This window comes from Lonchura striata, chromosome 10 (assembly GCF_050655825.1).
Source record: "Lonchura striata isolate lonStrDom1 chromosome 10, ASM5065582v1, whole genome shotgun sequence".
NCBI lineage: Eukaryota > Metazoa > Chordata > Aves > Passeriformes > Estrildidae > Lonchura > Lonchura striata.
Genome location: NC_140712.1, coordinates 6,019,793 through 6,032,649, shown reverse-complemented (window position 1 = coordinate 6,032,649; position 12,857 = coordinate 6,019,793). Strand labels below are relative to the sequence as shown.

At 51.5% G+C, this 12,857-nt stretch overlaps 1 protein-coding gene and 1 pseudogene across 2 annotated transcripts; one reads left to right on the top strand and one right to left on the bottom strand.

Annotated features, from left to right (window-relative positions):
- Positions 1 to 762: 762 nt before the first annotated feature.
- Positions 763 to 7,990, bottom strand: LOC144246968 (uncharacterized protein C15orf39-like). The gene is given in 4 exon segments (XM_085588383.1): positions 763 to 3,714; positions 5,538 to 6,506; positions 6,509 to 7,118; positions 7,904 to 7,990. Coding segments are annotated over 4 exon segments (1,791 nt in total). The 3' UTR covers positions 763 to 3,589.
- Positions 7,076 to 11,681, top strand: LOC146766499 (mRNA export factor GLE1 pseudogene; annotated as a pseudogene). The gene has a single exon (XR_014957566.1). The product of XR_014957566.1 is annotated as an mRNA export factor GLE1 pseudogene (transcript).
- Positions 11,682 to 12,857: the final 1,176 nt, after the last annotated feature.

Genomic DNA, 12,857 nt, shown 5'->3' with positions numbered 1-12,857 from the left:
TCCTAAAGAGTCTTGGCTTCCTTAGCCCAAAGGCAGCTGAAGAAAGAGTCTTGGAATGCTTTCAGTTGCTTTTTCAAGGTTGTTTATTTCTTCTTATCTATAATATTTTCTCTCTGACCTGCTGTAGTCTGCCTAGTACAGAAGCCATGGCAGCCTGGCCTCAAGCCTGGGCGACTCCCACATTATATCAGAACTACGTGTCTATGTTTACAATTTCTACACCAATTCTCATCACCTATGTTAGACAGTGAATCTCTACCTTAAACCAATAGAAAAGTGTCGCTATCACCGAAAGACATGGAGGACAAGAAGGAGAAAATGTCTAGGACATGCCCAGATTCCTCCACCTTGTACCCCCTTGAACCCCATTCTAAAGACCCCAAAATTCTATTTTTTCCACCCTGTGTTAGTTCAAACATCACACTACTAAAACCCTTGTGTTTTGTAATTCCTCATCCACAGCTGACAGCGTTCCATGGGCTAAAATTGAAGCCACAGATGTTTTTGACTTCTTGCCAGGGTCTCTTGTTGCTTCTCTTTGGAACACCACTTGTTGCTTTCGGGGGTCACTCGCCGCTGTCCCCCGTCCCTCCCCAGCCCCCCGGGACCCTCTGGCTAGCTGTCCCCTGTCGGGGCCGGGGTTTTCCGCGGTCCCACTGCCCTGGGCTTACCAGGCAGCGTCTGGGTTAGCACGGTCCGAGCGGCAGTGTTGCCTCAGTTGCCGCTAGGATTCGAGATAAAGAGACCACGAGAGACCAATGGTATGCTTGTCCAGAGAGATTGTATTGCCTGAACGGTTGCAGGGACCAAAGGCCCCGGGCTATTGCCCAGATACAGTTTTTTACAGCAAAATTAAGAGATAAAGACTAAACAATAGAGACAGTGTCCAGCTAAGGCACATCAGAACCACCCCAGGGGCCAGGTCCAATGGGAGCTGCTCAGGGGTGGGGAGAAGGGGTTTTACAGAGGAATGCTGAAGCGGGACTTTCCTGAAACAGTGGAGCATACATAAATGTATCTTTTCCCTCAGTTTACCATTCCCAAGGCCTTTCTAAAACAATGGGGCATACATGAATGTATCCTTTTCCTCAGTTTACCATTCCCAAGGCCTTTCTAAAACCTTCCTCCACACTATCATGCCAGCATGATAGCAACATCTCCCCACTTTTCAGTTAATAAGATGAACAGTGCCTTGGGAGAAGGTAAAACTGTGGCTCTTAAACTACAGTGTCTTTCTGCTTGTCATCTTCCCACCAATCGCTTTCCGTGGCAGCAGCAGCAATGAAAACCGGTGCGAAAGCCTTCGGCTTCGAGGTGATGACCTTGGAGATGATTTGCTTCAGAATCCCAAATGCTAACAGAACTAAAAACAATGCAACTAGAAAGTAAAAGATGTCTTTTAAAAGAGATACTGCCCACCCAGAAAGATCCCAGTCTTTGAACAGATTTTTAAACCAGTCCTCATTTTCTTGCTTCACATTCCCAATGAGGTTTCTCATTTCCTGAATGGACGAGTGGACACTCTGACCTTTAGATGACAGATGAAAAACAACACAACCCGTCAAATTCTTTACATCCATGACCATGTGCCAACAGCAGGAAATCAATAGCTGCCCTGTTCTGGAGGTTAGCCTTTCTGGTTATTTCCTCATCTTCTAGGAGGTCACTCAGGGCTGCTGATGTTAAATTTGCCTGCTTTGTCACCCAGCATTCTAGATTACCTAATTCACTCAGTGCTTTGGCTGCCGCAACCCATGGTAAAAACACAGACGGCAACTCTTTTGGATTTTGCCCAGTGATAAATTTCTGCATCACAATGTTCATCAAATTGACTTGCACTCGCTTAGTATTTTTTTTCCCACCTTTTGCTTGCCCAATTGGAATTTGGGTCATGTTGGGGGAAGCAAGGGTCAGATGCCCAAAAGTGCATGGACCTCCAACAAGACGAGAGGGGATTCCTGGGTACGCTCTGTCCCCACAGATAAGAAACATTCCCTTGTCCAGCTTGCGTGGACGGAAATCAGTGGTGGATGTAAATTTCAGCTTATAGACAGCTGTGCACCATTGACCTGCTCTGAATTCTACCTTTTACTGTTTGACATGCTCATATAATTTTACTTCTTTGGTTGGGGAAAAATCAAATTGAATGCAAAATTCAGCTTTTGCAGAGCCTAGGAATTCTAATTCCTGGGGCTCTCTCTCGGCAGTGGGCAAATGTGAGACCCACCCTTGCCACAAAATGAGGGGGTTTCGCACTTGTGCTTTAACTTGTCCTGCATCTTTAGGCATTTTATTTTCGTTCACCTGCTTTTGCAAACGGACCAGATCAATTGGAAACTCATCCTCCTTACTTGGAACCCCTATTAAACATGTGGACATTGGATTTTCTGCTGAGGCAGTGGACAAACACATATGATCTTGTTGCAAGGCTTGGGCTAGCGTGACCCATACATTTTTCTTGGGCTGTGGAACAATCCATGCATCCACCGTGGAAGGGTAGATGACCATTCCCTGGAACCAAACGATGAGCAGGAATGTGGAAATTGACATTCTGCTAGTCTGAAAGAAAGATAAAATCATACAAGGTAAACTAACTCTGAAAAAGATACAATTTGCTCTGCCAGTATAAAGGAAAAAGATTCTCCCCCCTCCCACTTTCCCCCCTTGTTGAGGAGGCCCTGCAGACCCTGGAGTCCTCGGGGTTGCTGCTGCTGAAGAACCACCCTTTCCTGTGGTTTTACCACTGAGTCCTGTGTCATCAGCGTAGCTTTCCTGGTGCACTCCTCGATGAGCTGATCGAGTGAGGGGGGAGGCAATGATGGAAGGGTGTCCTGGGTTGTAAGATAAGCTTGTATTCTATTTGCCATCTGTTGAAGGCAAACCTGTTGGGCAGGTTTTGTTATCTTTTCCAAGAACCGGTTTTGCTCCTAAGAGGTAATGGTTTGTTAGTGGGCCATTGACTGATTCAATGCAGGGCTGGTAACGTAACACCATCCTATTGTGAGATGTTCCACCCAGAGGGGGAAGCCAAGCACTCTTTTATTGGATATAAGGGGGTACCTTTTTGGGGACAGAGCAGCTCTTTACTTTGGGGGATTGCCAGAGAAGCAGCTCTCTTCGGCGGCACTCGCAGCGAAGCAGCCGGAGCGCGCTGAGGCGACGGCGGCGGAGCTTGGAGGCAACCCCGGCGCAGAGGAAGACCGGCCCCACTGCCACCAGATCTTCAGAGGAAAACTATACCCTTCTAAAGATCACCACTGCAGCTGCAATTCATCAACCACTGCAAGGGGAGCAATTGTCCCAGCAGGACTGCTACGGGCACCCCGAATCCTCAGGTTCTGGACTTTTTCACTGGTTTTGTTTGTACCGATTGCATTTGCCTTTTTAAATTGTTGTCTAGTTTTCTCCTAGTAAAGAATTGTTACTCCCATTCCCATATCTTTGCCTGAGAGCCTTTTGATTTAAAACTCCTAGTAATTCGGAGGGAGGGGGTTTACCTGCTCCATTGCACAGGAGGCTTTAGCCCTCCTTCGCAGATTCCTGTCTTGTCGAACCAAGACAAAGGGCCAGGATGACTCGCTGACAGGCTTCATTTGCATTTGTGGTGACAAGTTCTAATGTAAGTTGGTCTTGGAGCTCTGGATTTTGCACCCTTTTTTCCACAGAGGCTCGCACTCGATCCACAAAATTCATGAATGGTTCTGCAACAGACTGCTTCAAAGCGGTATAAGAAACAACAGGTTCTTTAAAAGGCATGTTAAAAAATGCACGTTCTTCTGCATCCCTGGACAGGTCCAACACTGCTCTGGGGATGCCTGCGGCTTGCTTTTCAGCTTGACTACAATCACCCTCACCCACTAGATGCTCTAAAGTGATTTCCTCATCCTCTATATCTTTGGAAAGCCTTGGACTCTGCAAAATCTCTGGGAGGAGATGTCCTGCAAACCTTTTCCACGTTCTTTCCCACAATCTAAACTCAGACTGAGGGAGCAAGCAACTGAAAAGACGTTTCAAGTCAGCAGGAACATATGTTTTGGAGCTTAGAGTAGCTTTTAAAATGCTCTTAAAAAATTCACTTCTTTCCCCAAACTCATGCTTTGTTTTGCAAAGTTCCCTAATACTGTCATACAAAAGGGGCTCCCATTTGGCGTTCTGTCCCCTGGCATTATAAATCACTGGGGCCAGGAACGCAGGATCGGTGTCTCTGACCGGTTCCCGGTTCCCTGCGCTGACAGCCTCGGCGCTGCCATTGCAAGGGAGACCGGGAGAGAGAGAGGGAGAGAGAGAGGGAGAGGGGCCGGCTTGTGTGGGAGTGGCGGCAGCCGGCGGGGCTGCGTGGAGCGGGGCAGGGACAGAGGGTGGTGATGCAACTGCGAGAGGAGGAGCTGAGGGCTGGACCAGGGGCTGGACCGCTGCAAGGGAGGCGGGGTCGGGGCTGGGGACAGGCAAAGGGAGGATGCGAGGGCTGGAGGTGTGTTCTGGGCTGGCAGAGGGAGCAGGGAATTCTGGGATAGAGAAGGGAAAATCGCGTGGCCGCCCCCATGTTTTGGGAGCTGCACAGGGGGGATGGGGAGTGCAAAGCATGGATTTTCAGCTGCGGGAGTGAAAGCAGGAGATGGAGAAGGGTTAGAAACTAAATCTACATCTGCACGGTTAGTTTTCTCACCGCAGGGGGCGCGGGGGGACACAGGGGACGCGACAGGGCTCTTTTCTGCTCCCAGGGCGCCCTGAGTGTCTGCACTCTCTTTCACAACATCGTAAACAAACAAAAACATTCTCATAAAACCTTCTTCCACTGAGGGATCTCCTGCCTTTGTCCTTTCACTCAGCACTGCACCCACACTCTTCCAAAATTGTCTTTCTCTCACTACTTGCTCTGTTACCTCCAGAAAACTTACTGATAACCATCTGACAAACTCTTTCACAAGGCTCTTAGGAAATTTGACACCTGCACTCTGCAGGGGTTCCTGAACTTGTTTATAAATCTCTTTCTGCTGTGTAGTCAGCGTAACACCCATGGCTGGCTTCACAGCAAAATCTCAACCAGTTACTGCAGCAAACCCCAAAGTTCTAAAGCTACGACGGAAACTCCCGTCACGCCTGCGTGCTGGCGTGTCCCTCCGTGGGCACACGAGAGCCAATGTCTCCTGGCCGGGCCCCTGCCCCCCAGTACCAAGACTCACCCACCGCCGTCCTTTAGACACCACTGCAGCAACGGTTCCCAAATCCGCGGGCGGTTTCCCAGGTGTTGGGAGGTGCCGTCTGCAACTGCTCCCGTGGATGGGCAGAAGTGGTCTGGAACTGTCTGAAACCTCCTCAATACCCCCAGGATGAGTTTTCTCCCTTTCAGCTGAAACTTGCCCCCTCCACAGCCCACAGAGGAAAAGCTGGGCAGAACCCTCGGGAGGACAGGGATGCTGAGGCACCTTTGGCTGCTCCCCAGCAGCAGCAGCAGCAGCACCTGGAGGGCAAGTGCAGCTGGAACATCCCTGGGAGAGCCCCAGGGACCCATCCCCAGGAGATGCAGGGCTACCTACCGAGCCGCTGCCGGATGGAGTTGTGCCAGTGCAGGTTGAGCAGGTCAGGGTAGATTTCAGGAAGCCACTTGATGGCCAGGAGCTTCAGCATGCGGGAGGTGCAGCTCTTCAGCTCCAGGTCCCTCAGGTGCCTCTCCTCCGAGAGGGTGGTGGGACGCAGCTCCACCTTGTGCTTCTGCAGCACTTGGTCCACGAAGCTCCCGGGCAGCGTTGGGAAGAGCTTCTCCTTCACCACGTGGATGGGGATGAAGATGGCTCCTGCCCGGACGACGTGGGGGAAAGGGCAAGTGGACATGAAGGTCCTCAGCTGGGAGAGCAGGTCGGTGAGGAGCCTGGCCACGTCCTGGAAAGCCAGCCAGATCTCCTTGCCGTTGCTGGGCTTCTGAGGACTGGGAGCCTTGGAGCCGTTCTTGGGGCGGGGCAGGGATTTGGGCATCTCTCCCAGCTCTTCTGCCCGCTCAGCTTTCTTCAGCCACTCCTGCAGGAGCTCCGGGGAGGAGCGGGACACTGAGCCTGAAATCGTGTCACAGAGCAAGGTGTGCAGGGAGGTGAAGTAGTGCCCCGAGGGGGTCCGTGAGGGGAGAACACCAACATTCTGGACCACCACCACCTTCTCCTCCACCGGAGTGGAGGGGGCATTGGGAAGCAGGATCTGGGGAGGGTTTGGGGCCAGGATGATGCTGAGCTGGGGGCCAGGCTGTGGGAACAGGGGGGTGCTGGATGGAGAGGAGGCTGGGTGAGCTGGTGTGGGGGTGCTGCTGGGGGGGCTGGGCTGGGGGGCTTGAGAGCTGCCATCCTGCTGGGTGGGCTCAGTGCTGGCTGGGAGGGAGGGCAGCAGCTTGTATTTTTGGAACATGAAGTTGGCTGAGCTCTGGAAGCTGCTCTTGTCCCCAGAATCCACCTCAGGCCCCCGTAGCTGTGCACCCTCTGCCAACCCCACCTTCCCTCCTGCAGCCTCTTTCTCCTCCTTATCCCCTCCGCACAGCCAGGGACTCTCTGGGTGTCCCCAGCTTCCACCAGTCTCTTCTTGAAGCTAAGGTCCAGCACCATTTCCTTAGGGGGTGGCTCCTCAGTGCCCACCCTGTCAGGGCTGCCCTCCTGAGACTCCAGCTCTTGGGCCTCAGCCTTTGGCTTTTTAGGGATGCTCCCGTAACAACTTTCCTCTTGGCTCTGCACTGCATCACTGCCTGACCTCAGGCTGGACACCACTGAGACGTCTCTGAGGGCAGCAGGCTCCTGGCTGCCACCCGTGTTTTGGGGTGAGGAGTCCTCCCACAGATGGTTCCTGCAGAACAGAATGGGGTCTGTGACCTTGGCCCTCTCCAGATACTCCTGGTAGGGTGCCAGGCTGAAGACATTGTGGATCACAGGCATTGGTGGGGAGGATGACAAAGCCTTGGTGTCCCTCAGCTCTTCCAGCTCTTTGACGGGGGTCACGGACAGAGAAGGGCGGAGGAGCTCCTTGGCTGGATCCTTGACCTTGCAGGCATTTCCTTCCCCTGGTCCCCCATGGGGGGTGTCCTGAGGGGCCGGGCTGCTCTTCCTCCTCCCTGGGTACAGGGTGTGACAACTACAGCTGCTCTAAAGCTGCACAGATTATTTGGCCTAACAGACACCAACTCGACCAGCCCAGCTCATCAGAAGGTAGAAGTCAACAAGTCCCCAAGTGTACTAATGATAGTTTGGCCTTACATTCAAACAAGGGATCTCACTCAATCGCGTTGAATCATGGATGCACTTCTATCATTGGCCAGTCAGCTGGGTGGATTTAAAATCTTCAGTCAATCTCGTTTGTATGAGCAGGAGATTTGAAACCCCTATAAAAAGACCTTTCAGAAAATAAACCTTGGCTGTTGCTGCAGAAGCACGGTGCGTGCTTCTTGCATTCCTGTCTCGAATACACCAGAGACATTTGGAGCCCTGTGTGAGGAAAACAAGCTGCCGTGGTATTGTGGGGCGATTTGGGAACAGAGGTTGCTGCCAGGCAGCTGGGTGGGCTGAGAAAAGCTGCAGGCAGTGGAAAGAGCTTCTGGCAGTAGAGAAAGCCGTGGGCAGCAGAGACCTTTTCCTAGATTGCAATGGAAGATGTCACCAAAAGCATTCTATGGTATTCTGTCACCATCTGTTAAAACCAGGTGGGGCAGTGTTCTTTATCTCTTCCATGACTCACCCTCCCTTGGGGAGATATCTTCTGTTAATTGGCCATTGAGTGTCACTGCAGGACTGATAAGATTACATCATCCCATTGTGAGATGCTCCACCCTGGGGAGGAGCCAAGCATTCCTACCTGGATATAATCTGTGACTTTTCAACGCCACAGGCAGCCTTTTCCACTGGATTCCCAGAGGAAGACCAGACCCTTCTACTTCACTGCTGGACCTTCCAAGGATAACTACACCCTTCTTCAGGATCTTCAACAGAACACTGCAGACAGCGAAGTGCTCTGCTGGCATTGGAGAGTGCAGCACGGGACAGCAGGGAAAGTCACGTGCATCCAAACACCTTTGTGAATTACAGACACTGCTAGGAGAAATGGGAGCATGGGCATCAGTGCCAGAAGACCCTACACTGCAGGTATGGACTCTTATTTTAACAAGAAGAGGGATTAAACATGATAAACAGGCTTTACTAGCCTTAATAAAGTGGTGTGGAGGCCACGGACTGGATGTGTCCGAAGGGGCTGCCTTGGACTTAAAAACATGGGATCGGGCTGGCAGATCTATACTTGCAGCAGCTGCCAGAGCTGATGAAACTGCCATCAATGTTGTCAAACCCTGGAGGCTCATCCTGGACCTGATAAATCAGTTAGAGAGTGAGAGAGACACGAGGATGCTGGAGGGGATGGCACTGGGCGAGCAGGGGAGGAGAACGGGCAAAGCATTCCCTGTGTGGAGCCATGGAATCTCCCTGGGAGAGAGTGACCTGTCCACAGAGTGCTCTGTGGCTGCCCTGGACCACACCATTGGCCCGGGCAGGGACGATGTGCCACCCAATCATCTCACCATTGCACAGAGCCGTGGAGCCAGCCCACACAGGAACGTGATGCCAGTAGAGCTCCCTGTCACTGGACAAAGTGGTGGAGACACCCCACGCTCCCGAGCCGAGTTAAACGGGCATCCTGCAGCCACCCTGGCTCCTGCCTCTTCTCTGGGTCCTGCTGTGCCAGCACTTGGAGCCACAACAGGCTGCCCTGCCTTTTCTCTGTGCCCTGCTGTCTTCGCCAAGGCCTCTGAGACCACGACCGCCCGCCACGAAATGGCAAGCTGCTGTAGAGCTGCATCTGCCTGCTGCCAGGCAACGCTTGGCCCCCGCAAGATACCTGCCTGCAGCGGGGCACATGGCTGCTGCAGAGGGCTGCTGGCCACCGAGCCTGGCCGGGCTGCAATGACAAACGAGCACTCTGTGATGGAGCCCACCTATGCTGCCTCTACTGCTGCACTGCAGGGGCGCCCGGCTCTCGCAGAGGCAAAACACCTCACAGCTGTTCCAGTCGTGCCTGTGCAGCCATTCCAACAGCATGCAGCAGAGACACCCACACGCCCCACTGCAGCACGCATGCCAGTACTGCCTCCTCCCAGAGCCCCCTGGTCCGGCTCTGGGACTACACCTTCTGCCCGGGCTGCCAAGGGCAGGTCCAGCCATTGCTGCAACTCAGGGGCAAGCCCGGGAAATACATCACCAGAAATTCCTGGAAGAAACAGCAGATCGGGGAATCCCTCAGCAGTCGCTGTTGATACTGCACTGCGGCTGTCGGAGAAGTTTGCTTTGGATTGTATATCAGGAAAGGACACGAGAGAGAACCAGAACCATCACCCCTCAACGGAGCCACAAAATAGCGTCACTATCACCACTTTGCCGACAGCCCTGCCAAATCCTGTGACCATGTGGCAGAAGGAAAATGATCACCTTAGTCTTCTGGAAATAAATCAGGAAGTTACTCCAGCAGGTGTGTCATCTACAGTTGCAAAAGTGGAAGGCTGCATTCGGATGTATGAAGAGATGCACAGGCTGAAAGCAAGGGAGAGGCTGAGACGGCGGCAGGAGGAGCTGGAGAAGATGGTGAGGGCAGCCCATGCCCAGGCCACTGAGCACCTGAAGCGCTTTGATGAACTGAGGGAGCTAAAGCGGCATCAGGAATTCCAAGAGTTGCAAGAAGTAATGGAGAAGAGCTCAAAGGAGGCTCAGAGGCAGCAAGAGAAGTTGAAGGAAGAGCACCGACACAGAGCAAAGATATTGAACCTAAAATTCCGTGAGGCAGAGCAGCAGAGGCAACGCCAGGAAGAGCTGGAACGTTTGCACAAGAAAGAGGGCCAGGAGAGACTGTGTCGCCTTTATTCCATCCAGGAGGAACTGCTGCAGCTGAACCAGCAGGCTGATCCCAATTACAGGCACAAAGACTTGCCCAGAATCGATCTGTCTGCATACAGCACTCGTGGCAACCAGATCTGTGGACTGGTGTCGGGGCTCATCCGCACCACAAGCGAGAGAGGGTTCCCTACTCAAGCAGATGTGGCCAGCACTGAACGAGCCCTGCAGGAGATGCGAGGGCTGATATCCAGCATGCAGCAGGAAATCACTGCAGCTCTTGAAGAAAGAAAGAGGAAAGATGAAGAGGAAAATAAACAAAAGCAGAAAGAGTTAGAGAAAAAAGAGAAGATGAAGACTCGGACTTCTGCCCCTGCACAGCAGTCGTGGGGAGAGCAGCAGAAGGAAGGCCTTCAAGTTAAAACAGAAGAAAGTATCATGCAGTGGTACCTGCAGCTTCAGGATGCTGCTGAGCAATGTGTTGCTGCTTTCAGTGAAATTGGAAACTGCAAAGGCAACGCTGAGGTGAAGAAGATAAAAACAAACTTGCAGAAAGCAGCTACAATCCCTGTGAGCCAGATCTCCAGCATATCAGGCTCTAAGCTGAGAGAGGTGTTTGATAAGATCAATAACCTGCTCTCTGGGAAGCCTGTTCACTCTGAAGGCCAAATGGTGTTGGTGACTCAGCATCCACAGGGGCTGGACTTTGTTTCTTACAAACTTGCAGAGAAGTTTGTGAGACATGGGGAAGGAGAAGTAGCTTTTCACCACGATTCAGCTTTCCCAATTGCTGTGGTGCTCTCAGGAATCTGGGAATTACACCCTCGAGTTGGAGACATCTTTTTAGCTCACCTGCACAAGAAGTGCCCATATTCTGTGCCCTTTTACCCTACTCGGAAAGAAGGGACTTCTGTGGAAGAGTATCAGAGGCTGCTTGGATATGAAGTTCATGATTCTACAGTGGAAGAACAAGATCATTTTCTCAAAAGGATGTCAGGAATGATTCGTCTCTATGCTGCCATCATTCAGCTCCGGTGGCCTTACGGAAACAAACAAGGGGCTCATCCTCACGGTCTGAGCTATGGATGGCGCTGGCTGGCGCAGATGTTGAATCTGGAGCCTCTGGCAGATGTGACAGCTATGCTGCTCCTGGATTTCCTGGAAGTGTGTGGCAACGCTCTGATGAAGCAGTATGGGATTCAGTTCTGGAAAACAATGCTCTTTATCCAGAAATCCTATATCCCAAGAATTGAAGCTGTGTCCGGTTCTGGGCAGATGGGCTGTTTGTCACGCTTAAAGACTTTTGTGCAGAAATGTTTGCAGGTAGAGGAAATTCCATTACCAAAGGGCATTCCAACACCTTCCTTTTGGAGAACATAAATCAATCTGTATTTCCTTTCCCCTTAACATTTAATTCAAGCAGATTTATTTGTTACACTTGGAAGCTAATCTTTGCATTAGATCATTGTAGGTTTTTGTATAGTAAATTACTGAAACTTCAAGATGTTTTCCTTCACATGTTTAATTGTGCAGGCTGGTAAGCTGGCTGAGGAGAAGCTTACCACACTCCTCTGGAGAGACACATCTTAAGCAACAACCTCCTGGCCATGGCGAGGAAAAATGCTCTCCCCAGAATGCTTGGTTGTCGTGTCTTGATTCTGTGTATCCCATTGACCCTTCCCCTTTGTTCCACCCCTGTGCCCTCATCTCATTTGTTCTGATGTTCTGCCCCGCTCCTCACTGTCCCTCGATAAACCCCAGCTCTCACTGCCTGGGAGATTTCTCCATCCCTGGATCCCTTTGAGGTAGGAGATCAATAAAGACCTCTGTGGAACCCCATAGGAATGCTCCATCTTTTCCTTCCATGTTGGTCATGGCTGAAATCAAAAAAGAGCTGAAATCTCCCAGTGAGAGCGAGACGTGTCTGTGCACCCAGGGTGCTTTTTAAAGTCGCTTCTCTGGGAAGGTCGCAGCACTCTGCCACCTCTGCCTGCCACGAGAAGTGGTGCCCAAACAGGGACCCCCACTTAGGGGCTGCCTGGAGAAGCCTCTCCAATGGCCTGTGCTGCTGGACACAAGCCGCCTTCGGGACAGCCGCTTCTCTGAGGAGAACCACTCACATTCTAGGGAGTGTTATCCGAAGGGCAACCGGGATCCTCCAGAGAAACCAGAAAGAGAACCGGAGGCTGGTCAATGAGCGACCACCCACACAGCAGGTTTTGTTTGAGCAGAAGAAAAACAGTGAGTTTCAGATATATGTTAGGGTAATATTTTTCACTTTTTTTCTTCCCTTTTTACTGCTGGGCATGGGAGAGAAGCCTGAGGATGGACAACCATCTTAGCCAATTCCAAACTTAGCCCTCCTCAAAGGGACATTTATCTCCAAGTTGTGGGGCTTGAAGTGGGGATATTTATGTTTTCTAAGGGAATTCTTAAGAGATTTATAACTTTAAACATGACTCTGTTTTTTCTAATTAGTTTTGGGAAGTTTTACCCTTTGTTTCACATTGTTGTTAAATCAAGGCAAAAAATGGGGAATGATTTGGGAGAAGTCTTGGGTCCCCAGTTTGAAACCTCTCCCACTTCATCCTCTCCCCAAGCCCCTAAACCCTTTTTTCCTTCAGAGGGGAGATTGGCAAGCGAATGTCACTACCCAGCACAGGGTTGCTATCATCTCCCTGACACCTTCAGATCTCCTTGCCAGGAAGGCACTGGCCATGATGCCTTGGATCTTCCCCTCAGCCTTCTCCCTATGCCCACACACCCTGTTCCATCTCCCCGTGCTGCTGTTATCCCACAAACAGACAGCAGCAAAGTGGCCAGACCGGACGTTTTGTCTCCTCTTCCACGTTTTCCGGCCTTTGTGTCTCAAAATGTCCACTTTCCCGCTTCTCCTCTGCCTTTTTCTGTGCCCTCCATTGCACTCAGCTCCTCCCTTCCCCCCACATCAATGGATGTAACCGCATCAGGACCCTCCCTTCCACCAGAAATTCCCTTCCTGCCATGGACTTCACC